This window comes from Anser anser (assembly GCF_964211835.1).
Source record: "Anser anser genome assembly, chromosome: 16".
Taxonomy (NCBI): Eukaryota; Metazoa; Chordata; class Aves; order Anseriformes; family Anatidae; genus Anser; species Anser anser.
Window position 1 is genome coordinate 7,570,719 of NC_139737.1, and position 16,556 is coordinate 7,587,274.

The 16,556-nt window shown below is 41.1% G+C and overlaps 1 protein-coding gene across 5 annotated transcripts in view; it reads right to left on the minus strand.

Annotated features, from left to right (window-relative positions):
* Positions 1-15,313, minus strand: part of TSHZ2 (teashirt zinc finger homeobox 2) — a 221,503-nt gene extending 206,190 nt beyond the window's left edge. For 4 of the 5 annotated variants that reach the window (XM_083801506.1, XM_083801504.1, XM_083801507.1 and 1 more), the window contains exon 1: positions 14,295-15,312. In XM_083801506.1, the coding sequence (XP_083657632.1) occupies positions 14,295-14,334 (40 nt within the window). In that variant the 5' untranslated portion in view covers positions 14,335-15,312. Of the gene's footprint in view, positions 1-14,294 lie in introns of all 5 variants that reach the window. The other variant, XM_083801508.1, reaches the window with a different exon arrangement.
* Positions 15,314-16,556: the final 1,243 nt, after the last annotated feature.

Genomic DNA, 16,556 nt, shown 5'->3' on the forward strand with positions numbered 1-16,556 from the left:
GGGCAGATACTTTCCGCCTAGACACTATGGTGATGGGCACATTAGAAATGAGGCAGATTAGATAGACGATCTAGACAGACACATCTAACTGTCCTCCAGTGCACTCGTTTGTTTGACAGCCTGGAAAATGCCAACATTCCTGGGATTAAATGAAAATAGAAAACTGCATTTTCACTGTAAAATATACAGAGAACTTTGCTATGTCAGTTTCTCTTTGTTAAAATAAACCAGTGCCCAACCAAGTACTCCCAGAGTGACTCAAAGTACAATAAGCTAAATGAAACAGTAACTAAGACGCAACCAACTGAAAGCCCTTATGCTGCTACCCTTTTGTCCCGGGATATTAGCGGTGTGATATGACCTGCACACACTTCGATACACTAATTTTTCTTGAGCTCAACACCACCAAAATGCTAAATTGCCCATCGTGCATTGCTTATCTTGAAACCCTATTTCTTTACTGCATGACTGCCAACTCCTCTACCTTTATGGGCCTGTCAAACAACTTCTGTTTTGTGGTATTCTTTGTTCTTCAAGCATGTAAAACTAAACAAATATCTTGGATATAAAAAATAAAGAACACCAATAACTGTACTGATTCTCCCCAGAGGTTTCTGGTCCAGGTTACAGATGTATTGGCATGGCTTTTTCTTCAGCGCTCAGAAAAACGCATACACAATGACACGCGGTTAGCACTTGCGTTCGCGTTCAACAGCTCCATATTTTTTCCTAGCACCAGGACATGTGCACAAGTAGGGAGCTAGATTTGGCAGTATGCAATTTGGCAGTCTCCGAGCCGGATCCTGTTCTTGCCCACTCCAGCTTTGACAGAAGTGCCGGCTGCAGCCCGGGGAGCTGTGCGACATCCCGGTGCTGTCGGGGAGAACAGAATCCAGCTCCTTGTGACAGTTTTCCCCACACAACATCACAATCAGCCAAACACATTTGTAATCTACTGCAGCTGGTGTTTCTATAATTGATAGAGATATAAAAGCCCTTTTTGCTAAAGTAGTACTTTTGTATTTTTTTTTTTCTTGGGGGAGTTGTGAGAAAGCAGCTACAAAAAGTGAGCTCTAAATCTCAGATAATGTAGCTCCCTTTAGAATCCCAAGCTTAAAGCAAGTAGTTATGAGTTTTAGCGATGCAAAAAAACGGAGCTAAAAACAAACATTTATTTTACTTGACGTAGCAAAACAGTGGATTAAAAAGTTAAATCAATGCGCCGTCTGAATGGTTCCTGCTGTAGCTGCAATTTCAAATGAAATAAGAATGTTATAAAAACTCTTGCATATTAGGCACATTTGGAAATGTCTCCTTGTAACTGTTCTTTAAGTGTTCTGTCTATGAGCACTAACAGGTCACTGCACAGGAAATGCAAAAATATGTTATATTTTAATCAGGGCATATAAAACACTGTCTAGAATGTTACATTGCCCTTGGGAATCTGTAGTAAGTAGGGGAACTTTTACAAAGTCCAGGTCACTCTCCACATTACATCACTCTAAAAAAAAAAATTATTAGGTTAAATTATATAGATGTCATGCATTAGAACTTTCCCAGTTGTAGGACGATGACTAAGAGATGCATATTTCCTTGGAGAAACTCATAATCAGTCCCTTGTTCCCCTATACATACTTTGTATATTGAAAATAGTGCATTTTAACTGAATTGAAATGTTTCCAAACAATCTTAATGAAAGAGGACAAATAGAAGAATGAGACTTTTCGTATCCTCGCCAACAACAAATTTCAGCACTCAACCCTAACACGCAGGCACCAATTGAAAACCTGTCTGGCTATACCTTATAGGTGATAAAAAAAGGAAAGAAGGTATTTTAGCAGAGATGTTTGGGAATGATTAAGGTAAAATGTCCCTAGTCCAAACAAGTGGAAACCCAGATGTCAGTGTCATAACATTCCCCCTCCCCCCATAAATATTACTCCAAGTGATTTACCTCTGTTTAACCCAAATCACAAGATGATAAAATATGTAATAAGTTCATAGAAACAGCAAAAGAGTAATGTGAGGGTGACTGTTTTCTAGATTAACATTCTCAGGATTCTAGCTATTTAACATACAACATCTGGGAGGTGACACAAAACTTCACAGTGCCCTGACAACATCCTGCTCCGCTCTCACTGCTCCTGGTTCAAATTTTGTCACTGACTTCCAGATAGAAAGATTCAATTTCTATAAAAAATCTCCCATAGAGCAACAAATAGAATAAAATACAAAGCCATGCCCCAAGAGAAACAAAAGTCGGTGTTGCAAGGGCCTAGCGCCTGCTGAGGTAAATGGCGGTTGCCCCCACAGCGACACAGTGATCGGCCATCTGCGATTTGCATGTTGCAGCATGAGAACAGATCTCAAACTAACAGGCCCTTTTTATCTAAACAGATATCTGTGGTTGCAACCCTTGGCATTATTCTTTGTATTTTTCTCTAAGCTGCTCTCTTTTAGTACAACAGCTTTGTAACTGCCAGTATTTTCCACCCTTTGTTCCAGCCTACCTACAGCGCAGAGCTCCTCCAGGCCTCAACTCCTGCCACGGCCCTTGGTGACAGCAGGCTGCCATCTCCATTTCACAGACAGGGAGCACATCTTGGACACCTTTAAAGTAACTTTCTCCACACAAAGGCAGTGCTGGGGTAGCCCACCTTCCCCTGACCACCGCAAGCGCTGATGTGAGGTGTGGAAAAGCTGCTGTCACACAGGCCCCGTCTTGGTCAGGGCACCACCTAGCACACTCAGGGCAATCTCCTCACTCTCCTTTGACTGCTCAGACCCATAGCCATTCCTGCAGCAGGGTAAGCAATTGTCCTACTTATCCCCAGCTAACACATATTTTAAGGGACTGTAATTGAAAAAGAGAAACTGAGAACAGAGCATGCGTGGTGGAGATGGCATGCTTGGAGAATGCTGTGTCACCTTCTAAAAATTCTTTGGCAACAGCAACTTTTAGACTTTATAAGTCAGACAAATTTGGGTGGATTTTTTTTTTTTTTTCAGGGAAAGCAGAAGATATCTCTGAAAAATGTTCACGTCACTGCCAGAAAGCAGTGGTCCCACAGCTTTGGAAAAAAAAAACCCTGACATACGTCTTTTATTAAACTTTTGCCAAACAACATCCTACCCTAAATTTCAGGAAAAACATTTTAATAAAGGAAACACAGATTTTGGCAATGGAAAATGTTGCTTTGAACAGCTCAGATCTGGAAACATTAGAATCAGTAGAAATCAAGCCTTTCAACAGAAACCCCCAAACAATCTGGGCTACAGGAATTGTTGCACCCATGACAGATATTATTGCTATGCCCGGGGCTATGCAGTACTCCCAGCATCAGCCCTTTTAAGACCTCCGTTGGTTTTCTGCTCTTTTCTAGCTCTTCCCTGTTTTTCTCTTTTTGTTATCATATAGCTGAACTTTCTCCACGTCAAAGTGCTGCCCAGCAGGTTACAGAACTGAGGCCTGTGCAGCAATGCTAGCTGCTTGTTCTGCCCCATCCACAGCACAGTTCAAGCAATCCACCCAGTCAGAGGAATGATCAGACAAAACAAAACAAAAAAATCCATAATTCAGAACACAGAGAAGCTTGATGACTCGGTCTGTGTTATATGAGCTGTTTTTTTTCTAATCTGCAAGTAAGACAATAATTGGCTGAGCCTACAAAACCCAGGTCTGAGCCCCTGATTCAGCCAAAGGGGGTTCTTGGCCTTAAATTTAAGTGCAGACTTAAAAATTGATAGGAACTCCTTCTTAATCATCAAGTATTCAGCCACTCATTACTGATATATATTTTAATGATGTGCTCTTAATTTTGGTCTGGTTTCAAAAGTACTATTTCCTCAAATTCAATATAAATTCCAGGATTGCGAAATGGGGCCCTGCAATTGTGTTTAGGAGTTTTTTCCTGTTACAAAGTATGTTTAAAATACAAAATTGAAGGAGTTTGGTACGTCAGGTGATGTTTTGTTAGCTTTTGACAAGAGAAAATATTTAATACCCTCATTTTTTTCCTGCTCTGAATATTAGTTTAATTGTCACAAATAATTAAACGCTTATGAGTAAAAGACATCTTTAGACATTTTGACAATACATATTAAGAGATGCTTTAAGGGAAATCTGCACAGATCGGCTTTTATTTGTTATGCTAAACGATGATGCATCTTGATTGCATTTGTTCCTTATTTGTGTGTGCAACAGGAGACGTACTGTGGATGATCTGTAAGGAATAAAATGACAGTATTTGACAGGCTAGGAAATGTCTGGGCAAGGATACAGGATAAGGAACCCTAAAAGGGCATTGTTTGTGGAGGGGCAATGGGATAGAGACACTCCCTTCAATCTAAGGCAATGAAAGGCGCCAACAACTAAATTACAGTTAATAACAGCAAGAAATAAACATAAATTACATATACAAGGCTCAAGCTCAAGGACTTTGGACCACTAAAAATATATATTATTATATCAATTATCACAGAGAGACAAATTCCCATCCTGGGAATTTGAATACAAACTCTAATAACCGACTATTCAGACACAGAGGCAGGCATTAATTTCCACACGAAAAGGAGCCATGGTAGAACTTCCCATTTCCCCAGCTCCAGAGAAGAAAGCCCTACCTGGTGATTCAGCCCTGAATGCTCTGGCCTCTGTTAGAGGGGGTAGCAGGTGGTCTCCCAGGTAAGGCGGATTAGCCCTATATTACCTAAGATTTATTCTGAGTTCTTGTCAATATAATGGCTGAAATGACCATTCCCGAAAGGTAACATGGTGTGAAAATAAACATAAACAATCCTTAATGAATCCATAGGCTATTACTTGCATCATATTTCTTCTATAGGCAATACATACATCTCTGTTTAGAAAAATAATGTTGCCCTTGATCGAGGCTTAACAATTCCTGTTCACACAAGAGGGAATGGAGCAAGTCCATGGGAACTGCTCGGGGCTAAACGCTTTTGTAAATTCAAGTCTCTCTTTAAATGCCCACATAAGGATTTAGACCCTTAACTTTAGAAGCTGACTTACAAAAATCAGAGCCTTAAAGTTTATTACCAGAGATTTCCAACCACCTCTGGCAGACTGTGTGGAGGAAAATGTGTATGTCCTGTTAGATTATAATTAGACTACACTTTTCATATTTCTCAGAACAATGCATTATATATTGTCAGAAATACAAAGCTGGATCCCAGGTCTGACAAAGAAATATAGAGCATTATATGTGCAGAAAAGTAACCGTAATCAAATTCTCCAGTTCTGAAACTTATCACTGACCAAAAATGCATCTGAGGATAACATAGGGAAATTAAAAACTTAAATTATGCTGACTAAAACTATCCTCCTAGAAATGATACCTTGGACTGGAAGTCAACGGAGCCCAGTCTTTTTCTGTTGGAAGTGCGCTGACAATATAAATGTGATCTAGTATGTAGAGCAGGGAATTAGGAGCAAATGCTGTTTGACCTTAAGCAAATCAGTTAATGGTTTCTGGCTTCAATTTGCCTTTCTGTAAAATGGGGACAAAATATTCTACTACGCTGTGGTTATTATATGGAGTACATAGCATTAATAAGAAATCCTTGGAAGAAAGGTGCTAAGTGTGAAGAAATATTAATCTACTTCCTATCAAAGTGCACATATATGAGCAGGAACCATGCAGCTAATCAAAAGCACTAGAAAGCTTTTAATTTTTAGCATTTAATGCTACAGATGATCAATATAACTACTTAGCATCTTTCTCCTTTCACATGTTAATTTAATGCTACTTGTACTGTGCTCATAAATGTTATGACATGGCTGAAAAACACATAAAAAATTAATTTTGGAAGACAAACATAACAGCTAGAATAAGATTATGTTTCTTCAGTACAAAACTGTACATCATGAAAAGATCCAGCTTTTTTTTTGTCCACTCACGCTGCAGGAAGTAAATGAGTTCTTCCTATATGTACAAAGAAAACTGGAGACCTTATGAATTGTAGTTGTGATTCCCAGTGCTATTCACACAAAATTGTTTATATACAGAGTAAAATCTTTCCTTTCTTAAAAATAAAAATAAGACTTCTTCCAAGTGGAGGGTCAGTGATAGAAATAGTTCTGTTCTCTGCACATATCAAACTGCACCAAAGTGCAGATTTTCATTTTTATCTGCTCTTTCACTAGAAAAATCTTTGCTATCAAGGTATTCCAGCAAATTTATTTATTTTCATTAACACCAAGAACTGTGTGCTGCTTCTTTTCTACAGAAATTCCACACTGATCCCACATAAACAGACCAAATATCACTTCAGCAAAGTTGCTTTGGGAATATTTAATAGCATTTTTTAAGTTATGCAAGTAATATTGAACGAAATTTACTACAATTTGAGATAAGTAGGTCTTAATTTTATATGAACAGAGAGATTTAAAAACAAACAAACAAACAAACAAAAAACAACAGTAACCGTTCTGATTATATTATGGAATATTAGGCCTTGTGCAAAACCGGCCCTTTTCTCTTTTACATGCTTAAAAACAAGCACAACAGGCTTTTCAATTAAATGAGTCTTTTGAGAGAGATGCAGGAAGAGCCAGAAAGCTCCTTAAACTTTATTGCTTTTCATCTTTGTCAGGTAGAGATGTATATTAAAAATGACCTGTTCTTTCCATTACATAGTCCTTCCTGCAAGTTTTTTCCTCTAATTTGACCTGTCACTTTCAAGGGTTTCACAAAATGGGAATGGAAGGGTTGATCTGGATCGGTTTTCCCCATATATTCAGTAGTTTTGCTTTTCTATTGCCATCTAGAGCTGAGGATGCTTCCAATAGTCTCTACCATTGTGAGTAACTTTAATGAGCCTCAGTATCATTAGACGATACAGTTTACAGAACACAGGGAAAAAAGACACAGAAAGGAATAAGATACAGCTATAATAGATACAAGCCGTGGAGATGAAAGAAAGAAGTCAGCATCTCATTTGCATTAATACAATAAAAATACGGCATTAATGTTGCTAGTTGTAAATTTTTTTTCAATAAAGTTGAGCCTGATTATATCTGGAAAAAAGACAGGCTGTGCATTCCTCATAGGTCTTGCATGTGTTTAGGCTTTAAAGAACAGTTTCTGGCTATTAACTTTCTAGATTTAATTGCCACTAAAAACAATCTCCATGAAACTTCAATTGAAAGCCACTCCTCGAGAACCAATGGTCTGATCTTTCAAAGCCAAAACTGCTTTGTTTACAGCAATACAAATTCAGAGCCACACTTCACATAACTCCACTCCATCATTATGTTATGTATTTTGTTTACTGGTATTATGTGTGCATACATATATAATTATATACACATTCACATACAGCACAGTTCATCCTGAGAATCAGTCAAACACAATATTGCCAACCTTCTTTATTCAAAAATCACAAATCACACCCTCAAAAATCATGAGACAAGCTGAAAATTATGAGATACTAAAAACAGTCACTTTGAGAATGCTGTATTTTTCTTCTGGCATAAGAACTTTTAGGCTGCATGTTTTTAAGCTTTCTAGTTCTCCATGGCAGGGGAGTTAAAATAAATTTTCCCTTTAGAATGTATATTCGGCATTTGGTTAATCACCAGACTCCAAGAGCTGAAGGTTTAAAGAAAATACTAACAAATGACTTTCAGTCGACACAACTTCCAATATCACACAAAGTTTAACACATGGGCAAGTATTAGTGGAATTCTCAAAACCTGCTTTAAAATACTGAGCTTTCCAGCTTGTATCAGTAAGAACAGTGCATCCCTCTCCCAGGCAGGCACTTGGCTACCCTTTTTGCAGGTATGTATGCGTGCATACCTGAGGGGGATCTATTTCCTATCCGTTTAGGACTGTATGTTCCATTTAGCTGTAGAATTTTACCAATAACTGAAACCATCGGGTGCTGCACATTATAAAGTATGCATTTTTCACAATCTAATCCTGTCATTTTGTAACTATTGTTGTGACTTTATTTTTCCTAGGGCAAAGGGGAAAAACATTTATTTTTGGGAAACAAAGATTCTCTTCATTTTCCTAAATGAAACACTTAATGCAACACTTAGATCATAAGACCAGTTTTTCCACTTCTTTTTGCCGAAAAACCTCACAAGGTAACAAATGAAAAGCCAGCAGTTAAAGAGGGATGTGTAAATCTAATGGGAAACAGCATGATTCTATGATGGCTTTCTCCTTGAAACCTTAAAAAACACACCGTTCACTGTCAAGGCATTTCTGAGTTGCAAAAGCTGTTATTATAACATGGTCAAAATGACTCGGTGCCAAGATCCAGTGGCCTCTAGTGAGAGGTCACCTTAACAAGGAAGAACTGATTTTGATGTCTAAAACTGCCCGGAACTTTTAGGCTCCCGATTTGCAGAACCCTCTTCATGCACCTACTTGAGAGCTGCTGCTTGTGTGCACAACATAACAGAGCACATTAGAAGGGATTCTTTAAAAGACCGTATCATCTACTGGTACCAAGAAGCAGTGTTCAATAATTAACGCAGAGAATGGAAACGTGTTTGAGAAGTGAAGTTAGCCAAGCAAGTAAACCATCTCAGTCCTACAGACCTTAGAAAAGAGCAGCGTGCAACCCTCAGTAACACAAGTTACAGCCAGAACTCAAAGGCAGGTTATGCTTTAAAGCTTAGTGGTAGAATCTGGTCCCTCTTTGGATGCAAAACATTGCTAAAAAATACGTGTATTTAATTTCATAGCTAAACAGCCCAGTCTTACGTAGATAGTCTTTACACAAGGCAGTTACCCATTGAAGCAAAGTGCTGAGTAAGAGATGCAGAACTGGACCCACTCTCATGCAAATTATTGTAATTAAATAGGTAATGAAAAATCACTGCTCTTGCACGAATGAAATGTAAGACTTCAGCTGTGAGTGTAATGTGTTTCCAATTGACTCCTGTATCAGATTCGGAGACAGATGAAAATGTCTCTCTGCTTGCATGAGCACGCTTTAGAGGTAAAACTTCACAAATATTTTCATTTTGCAGAGAATAGGGAAAAACAAAGGGTTATTTTAGCAGTAAAGTCAGTAGGATAATCTTTTTTAAGGCATAATATGGTACACACATGTCTCAACCCAAGAGGCATTAAATAGAATTTGAATCATTTTACTTTGCATTTGCTAATAATACGTCATCCAGTAGATGAACCAGGCCTTATTCTCCCCTCCACAAGCTGACATGGTATTTTTTTTACATTTGAGCTCTTAAGATCTGCACAATAGCTTAACACAATAAGTGTTTAGCCTCTGGTTCCAACTGTAATTGATAGAGTACAGTTCCATTCCCTCTGCTGCTGCTAAGTTGGGAATTGCAGCCACAGCAACTGACAGCTTTTTTTTTTTTTTTTGCCTTTTTTTTTTTTTTTTCCGTGAGTCTGGAGTTGCTCTCTGGGAGTGATGTCCTCATCGGGATGTGAAGTAAAGTGACGGGAGAAAGGCTCACCCCAGCCCTGTGCCATGGAGGAACTCCAGGGACCTCTCCTAGGGGAAACAGTTGCTGGAGGTGGGTGCTACTAATGAGAGCAAAAATCAGGAGAAAGCTTCGGGAGGAAATAGCAAAATCCTGCAGTTCTGAAGAAAACAGGCTTTTCGATTAGAGAGCACAGAGAAGGGACAGCATTTACCCAGAAGAATTTCTGACAATAAGCATATTTGCACAAGTGCTATAAAATTATGTCATTTACTGATGGAAACATCTTTTATATTACTGTCACAGGGGCTGAACTCTTGGTGAGTCCCAATTTTATATAGTGATAACATACTGTGCTTTGTTACGTAAGATTCGAGCTGAAATAAGGAAACAACTGAACCGAACGCAATTTCAAATTGTCCCATCCAGGTCTGAGTTTTGACATGGGAAAGAATCACATTGCAGCTTTGGGTTTAGAAGCCTGGGTCCAGATTTTAATGCAGATGGCTACTAATTTTGGTGACTCTTTAGTTGCAAAAGTACCTATTTTGGAATGTATTTAATTAACCGGGATGTAAAGCCTTCCCTTGTTTGTGAACACTTTGGCTTTTTTGTCATCTGTCAGCATCGTGATGTGCACAGTAACTGAAAGGTTCTGAGGCATGAGCTATTTAGGTGGTTTTGATGTGCACTTGCTTTTCTGGAGGATGTTTAAACAAAGCAGGGCTGCCATTTCTACAGTTTCATTCAGTACTGCTTGCGTGGAAACTGTTTCTATTCCCGTATAATAAAGGCTACAAATAATATCTGAAAAGCCACAACGCTCTTGGTTATTAATACATGTACGTATTGCTTCCTTTCATCACCAAAATGCACGTATCAGACCTAGCTGGTCATCTACTCTGCTCTCTAAAAAGCAGGATTTCACTTTCTAAATATGTTTCTGTTGTAAATAACCTTTACTACGAAAGTGCAAACTGCAGCCTTAAAGTACTGATCGCTAACCATCTTCTATTTGCTGCTGTGTGAGGACTTCTTCAAAAACAAGACTGCCTTGTTCTACACTACCAATAAACAAAATAAACGTGACCAATATCTGTTTCTGCTGTACTTTTCAAGGGCTTTGGTTCTCAGATAGCCTATTGGGAAAGAAAGAAAGACAAATGCAAAACTGCAGCCGGAAAAGGCGTTAAGTCCAGATTCCTCTTTGCAGGCTTTAAAAAAGCAAACTAGCAATTCATGATCACAAAATAAAATATGCACATTTAAACAAGCTGCAGGGGAAAGGAGAGTTTAATCCAGTGAAATTGTGTTTGAAAGCTATTTCATACCCCTAGGAATAAAATCTGAATAGCAATTCTGCTTTGCTCCCACCTTTTTTCCACCCTTCTGTTAATATATTACCATTTGTTATGGAATCGTTACAAGAGTTCTACCCCAGAGGTGGCTGCATTTCGTTGAAGGATGAAGCACTTTCTGGGCCTGAGTCTCTCCTTACTCACAGGAGCAGACAGTACTCATTGCCACTGCACTCATGCGAATAAACCTATTTTTGCTTTGTACCTGAGTGAGAGAAGAATTAGGCCCACAGTTTGTAAAGCCCGGTGTGATTCCCTTGGAGGAAAGCTACAACCCAAATGGGTTGCTTATTGTAAACAGAAGTCTGATACTAAAGCAGGCACTGATATAACCAGCCCTGAAAATCTGCTTTAAGAATTATTGAAATGGATATGACGATCTCAAAAAAGAATGACGATTCAGAACAGACTCGGCCCTGGAAAGATCAAAATGCATTTGACATAATTTCAGCATTGATATGAAATAAAGTATCTTTAAAAGTATAATTTGAGAGCAAAAATTCCCACCATCAAACATAAATAGTGTCCCATTAATCCAATTACGCTACCTTGTTTCATTACAATGGTCTGTAATATATTTCTTAGCAATACAAGGCTTAAAATTAATAATAGAACAGGACAAAATTGCCATGTATATTTCTCTAGATAGATTTTCATCTAACAGCAGGACTTCACTTCTGATTCACTCGCTGGTTCTCTTTAACCTTTACATTATTCATTAATCAAACTAGAAACCTGCTTTCAAAGTCAGTGCATGGTAGTAATTATTTACAGTTGTGCATAGTATTTAATTTTAAGCAATGACAAAAGCAGGCATGTCCAGAATCATAAGGCTTATCATTTTTCTTCCGTTGGAGGTGAACTATCTAAAGAAGCTAAAAGTTGCAAACTTCTCTTCAATATCTCTGCTGCCATCAAGACAAAATGCAGTGCAACTGATACCTTTGAACTTGTACAAGCAAAAATAAACAAAAGTGAAAATTAAGTAATATATAATGTACTAACTCCTTTAAATAAAAGGAATAAAGAGATCTGCTATCAGCCTTGATGAGCAATTCATTTCTTATTGCACAGTCTGTCTACTGTCACTTGGAGATATTTTTCACCATACAAAACAGAACCTCAGTGCTGTCCCTGAAAATGAAAGTCAGTTTTGAGAACTATAGACAGCAGGCACGTCTGCTCTCTGAAACCCCCCTTGACCCCCACAAACACACAAATACAACCTCAAAGCTGGAGAACTATTGCAAACGTGTAAACCTACTTCAAATCAGTTATGCTGGATGAAACTGGACTGCATTTGCAGTATTCTGCTCACCTGAAACAACATTGATCTGAGGACAAATACAATCACAGAAACGCACCACGGAAGACCAATGCACATTTTATAATGGGAATAAAGATGGAGAGACATTATTGTGGTCATTCACATTTTAGCTCATCATTAAGACTCTCAGAAATACTGTAACATTCTGGATAAAAATACATCTTCTTACTGTATTCTCAGCAGGGAAATCCTGGGAAACAACAGTATGGGCTTTGTTCGCAAGAATTTACTTACTCTGTAGTCTATGTTTCTAAAAAAGAACAGGGTGCCCCTGCTACAAAAAGATACTACACACATTGCAAGTGAAAATTCTACTTTGAAAACAAAATAAAATGAAGCCTCGTACTCCTGACAGAAAGAAAAAGGGAGCAATTCTAGCACTGTCACTGTGATGATCAGCATCCATGAAAAAATAGCTATTTATCCTGCAAGTTGAAAACGTTAATGCCTTACTCAGATATAACCTCTTTGTGAATAAAACAATAATAGCAACTCCTCAGAGAGTTTTTCTGAATATATATATGTGCATTTCTAACGTAACTGTTATTTACTGCTAAAAGGGATCTTTGCTTGCTAGCAATCACACTAGCAACCTGCATAGGTACATTCATTGGTCATGTCCCAAAAGACTCTGTCTGCATACCATTGTCCTACACCTATATGAATAAGGTAGAATACGTAAGTTTATAAAAGTTATGCGCATCCCAGTTTCTGAAAAATAACAATTACCTTTGAATGAAATCCAGGCACTACTTTTCAAAGTTTATTCAAGTATGCCACTAAAGTTGCCCATACATTTTGTCCCACATATAATACGATACATAGAGAAAATATTCTGAAGGGGGAAGAAAAATTAGTAGACCATTTTGAAACTAAAAATGTGAAATATTAATTTTCTTTCGAGAACTAATCTGACGAAGGACACAAAGAAAAAAAGAAGGGAAAAAACCCGCCTACATTAAAAGCCAAACAAGATAATAATTGTGCGTGTCTGGCTAAGAGAATCTAGAGGGCAAGCCTTACGTCATTGGCACTTGGGTTACCATGGTGAGTGATTTATTGATATATATCAAGAATGAATAGATCAAAGGCAGCAAGATGACAGGTGATCAATCAAATGTCAAATCAAAGCTGGCAATCAACTGGAAAGCTGATTTTTCAGTGGGTGGGTCTGGCAGAAGAAAAATGAACTTCCATATTGCGCTTCCCAGAAACAAAACCCCACCACACTATTAAAAAAAAATAAAAAGCAATTAAGCAGCCTGAAAGCAAACTCTTTGAAAAGATTTACTATACAGGCCCACTCATCTGTTTCTTTTTCTTGCCCCAAAAGGAAAAAGAACACCCTACAAATGACAAAACAAAACACTTCCAAAGTTGCAAACTATTTTCTTCTTTACAAAAAAAAAAAAAAAAAAGAATAATTGCAAAACCACTTGGCATGTGCAAATATATAAACTCAGCTACAAAACAAAAGAAGAATTTGATTTGAAAATGTGGATTGTCTTCTAACAGTCAGAACGTTTCATTTTATTTCCTGTTGCAATTTTCACCACTGATGATCAAAGGCTGAACTTCCCCACCGGGTTCATCAGCAGAGACAGTCCCTGTACTATTTCAGGCGTACACAGCGCGCACACACACACACACACACGCCGGCACTGCCACCAGAAACACGGCGACATAAAGGATTAAACACCCCGACCCGCTTCGCGACACGCGCGGTCTGCAAACAAAACCACCACGGGAGGGGGGGGGGGGGGGGGAATGATAATAAAATGTATTAAAAAAATATAAAAATAAAAATGGAAGCGGGAAGCGAATGGGAGGCTGCTTTGGGCTCGGGTAGGAAAGGGGCCGGGGGGAGAAGGGGAAGGGAGCAGAAGAAAGTTGGGGGGAAAGTTTGGCCAGGGCAGGATGCGAGCCCGGCGCGGAGCCGCGGGGCCGGAGCGCGGTGGGAGCGCGCTGGGGGCAGCCCGGGTCGGAGCCGGGATCTGGGCGCTCCGGAGTGAAACCGGCTCGATGGAGTTAGGAAGGGAAAGGGAGGGGGAGGGGGATAAATAAATAAAGATCCAGCCCGGAAAAGCAAGGGTGACCCTAAATAATAATAAAGATGGGGGGTAGGAGTGGAAGGAGCGGAGAGACAGAGCTGTGTAAGTGGATGGCTTCTCCTTACCTGCAGCCCGTTTGGGTGCTTGCTGTTTCCTCCTTGGCATCGCTCTACTTTCTCCAATCTCACTTCTGTCCCCAGATCCGAGAGCCCTGAGACGCTCCTGAGTCGTGTTCCTCTGCCTCTGCCTCTCAGCTGCTTCCCCGGCACCCCCCTCAAGCCGCCCCTGCCCCCCTCCTTTCCACTCTACTGATAGGAACCTGTTTGGGTTTTATTTTATTTTACAGATCTAGGTTTCTTTCTTTGCCTCTCTCTCTCGCTCTCTCTTTTTTTTTTTTTTGGTTGGCTTTTTTTTTTTTTTTAACTGTTGCAACACTTGCTTTGCTTTGATTCAAACATCCAAGCTCAGGAGCGAATGAAAGGCGCCCACAGCGCCAGAGAACGAGAAGAAATAAATAACCAAATAGATATGTAGAGAGATAGATTCAAAAGGCAGCTCGGGAAAGACTGGGGGGGCGGGGGGGGGGGGGGGCTGCCTGCTTCCTCCCTTCCCTCTCCTCTCCTCCTCCTCCTCCTCCTCGCAGAGCCGTATGGCGGAGCGGTGCCGGGGGTGGGTGTGCGAGGTGTGTGTGCGGGTGTGTGCGGGGTGCGTGCGTGTGTGCAGGGTGTGCGTGTGTGTGTGTGTGTGTGTGTGTGCGGGCTGTGTGTGCGTGTGTGTGTGCGGAGCGCCGCCGGTTCCGTGCTGGCAGATGCCAGGCAGTGAGTGAGATGGGAGCGGGCAGGGAGGCTGGGGAGGGGAGGCAGCCTGCCGCTCGCACGCACACACACTCGCGCACACACACACACGCACACGCACACACCCGCACACACCCGCACACACACACCCGCACACACGCACACACACACACACACACACAGGCAGGGCGAGGCGATGCCAGCGAACATCGATCCGCCGAGCAAAGCGCCCGGGAACAAACTCCTCCTCCGCGCCCCGATGACAGGAGGAAATTTACTCCGCGCACACGGCTCGGCACGGCCGGGACCCCCCCACCCGTGTCCCCCCTCCTCGCCCTCCCCCCCCCCACGCGCGTCCCCGCACCCACGCGCGCACCCCCCCCCCCCCCCCCCTTCCGGCACCCACCCGCGGCCGCGTCCCGAGGGGGGCGCTGCGGGGCGGAGAAGGACGGGGGGGGGCACGGGGGGGGCCGGGGGGGTCGGGCGGTCCCCGCCGGGGGAGCCCCCGGGGGAGCCGTCGGGTCCGTGCCGGGCGCGAAGTTTGGGGAAGTTCGGGTGAAGCCCCCCCGAGCCCCCGCCTGGAGCCCGTCCGCAGCCCGCCGGGGGATGACATGCCACGGAAAGGAAATGGACGAGAAAAGAAAAGGGAAACAGAAAAGAAAAAAGAAAATGAGAAATAAAATAAAATGAAATAAAAATAAAATAAAATAAAATAAAATAAAATAAAATAAAATAAAATAAAATAAAATAAATATATAAAATACATAAAATAAATTAAATACATTAAAATAAATAAATAAAGTAAAATCAATAAATAAAGTCACGGCAGCACCGAGGAGCCCAGGGGCGCTGTGCGGTGCCCACGCCCCCCCCGCTCTCCTCCCAGCCCCTGGTCCTTGGGGCCCGCAGGTGCCCCCCCCACCCGGCAGCTCCGTGCCCCCCCCAGCAAGCGGCAGGCCGAGAGGGGCAGCGGGTGCTGCAGCTTTGCACGCCTGGGCTCACCCAAACAGGCACCTGCAGGTAACTTCCCCTGGCAGGTTTATTCCTTTCCCTGTTTTCTTTTTTATCTTTTTTTTTTTTAGTTTTTTTATCTTTTTTTTTTCTTTTTTCTTTTTTTCCCCCCACGGCTGCTGCTAACACCTTGAGGTTTTAAGAGAGAAAGGACGGATTCAGTCCTATGCATTCAAATTATAATTTGTATAGGAGTTTTGAAAAGTGGGCTTCGCACTACTCCGTCGCCTAACCCTGGAGTTTGTCATGGAATGGAGTTCTTTGATGCTTTTGTTGCTGTTCTGGCATTTGTATCCTTCTAATGAAACTATCGGGATTAATAGGAATCATTTGCATCCCGCTAAAATCAATGTGGCAGGTCAGGCTCTGTTACAAAGCGCCAGCATGTGCCGCTCTGTTATAGCCGGTGTCACCGGCGCTCTGCAAGGCGCAGCCCCGCAGCTCGGGCAGGGAATGGGTTTCGACGGCAAGACCCCTAAGTGACCTTCGTATTTAGCAGCCTAATATGAGATTGTGTTTATGGAAGTGTCCACCTAGCTGATTTCACTTAAATTATGTGATAGCCTTCCCTGTACGAACTGT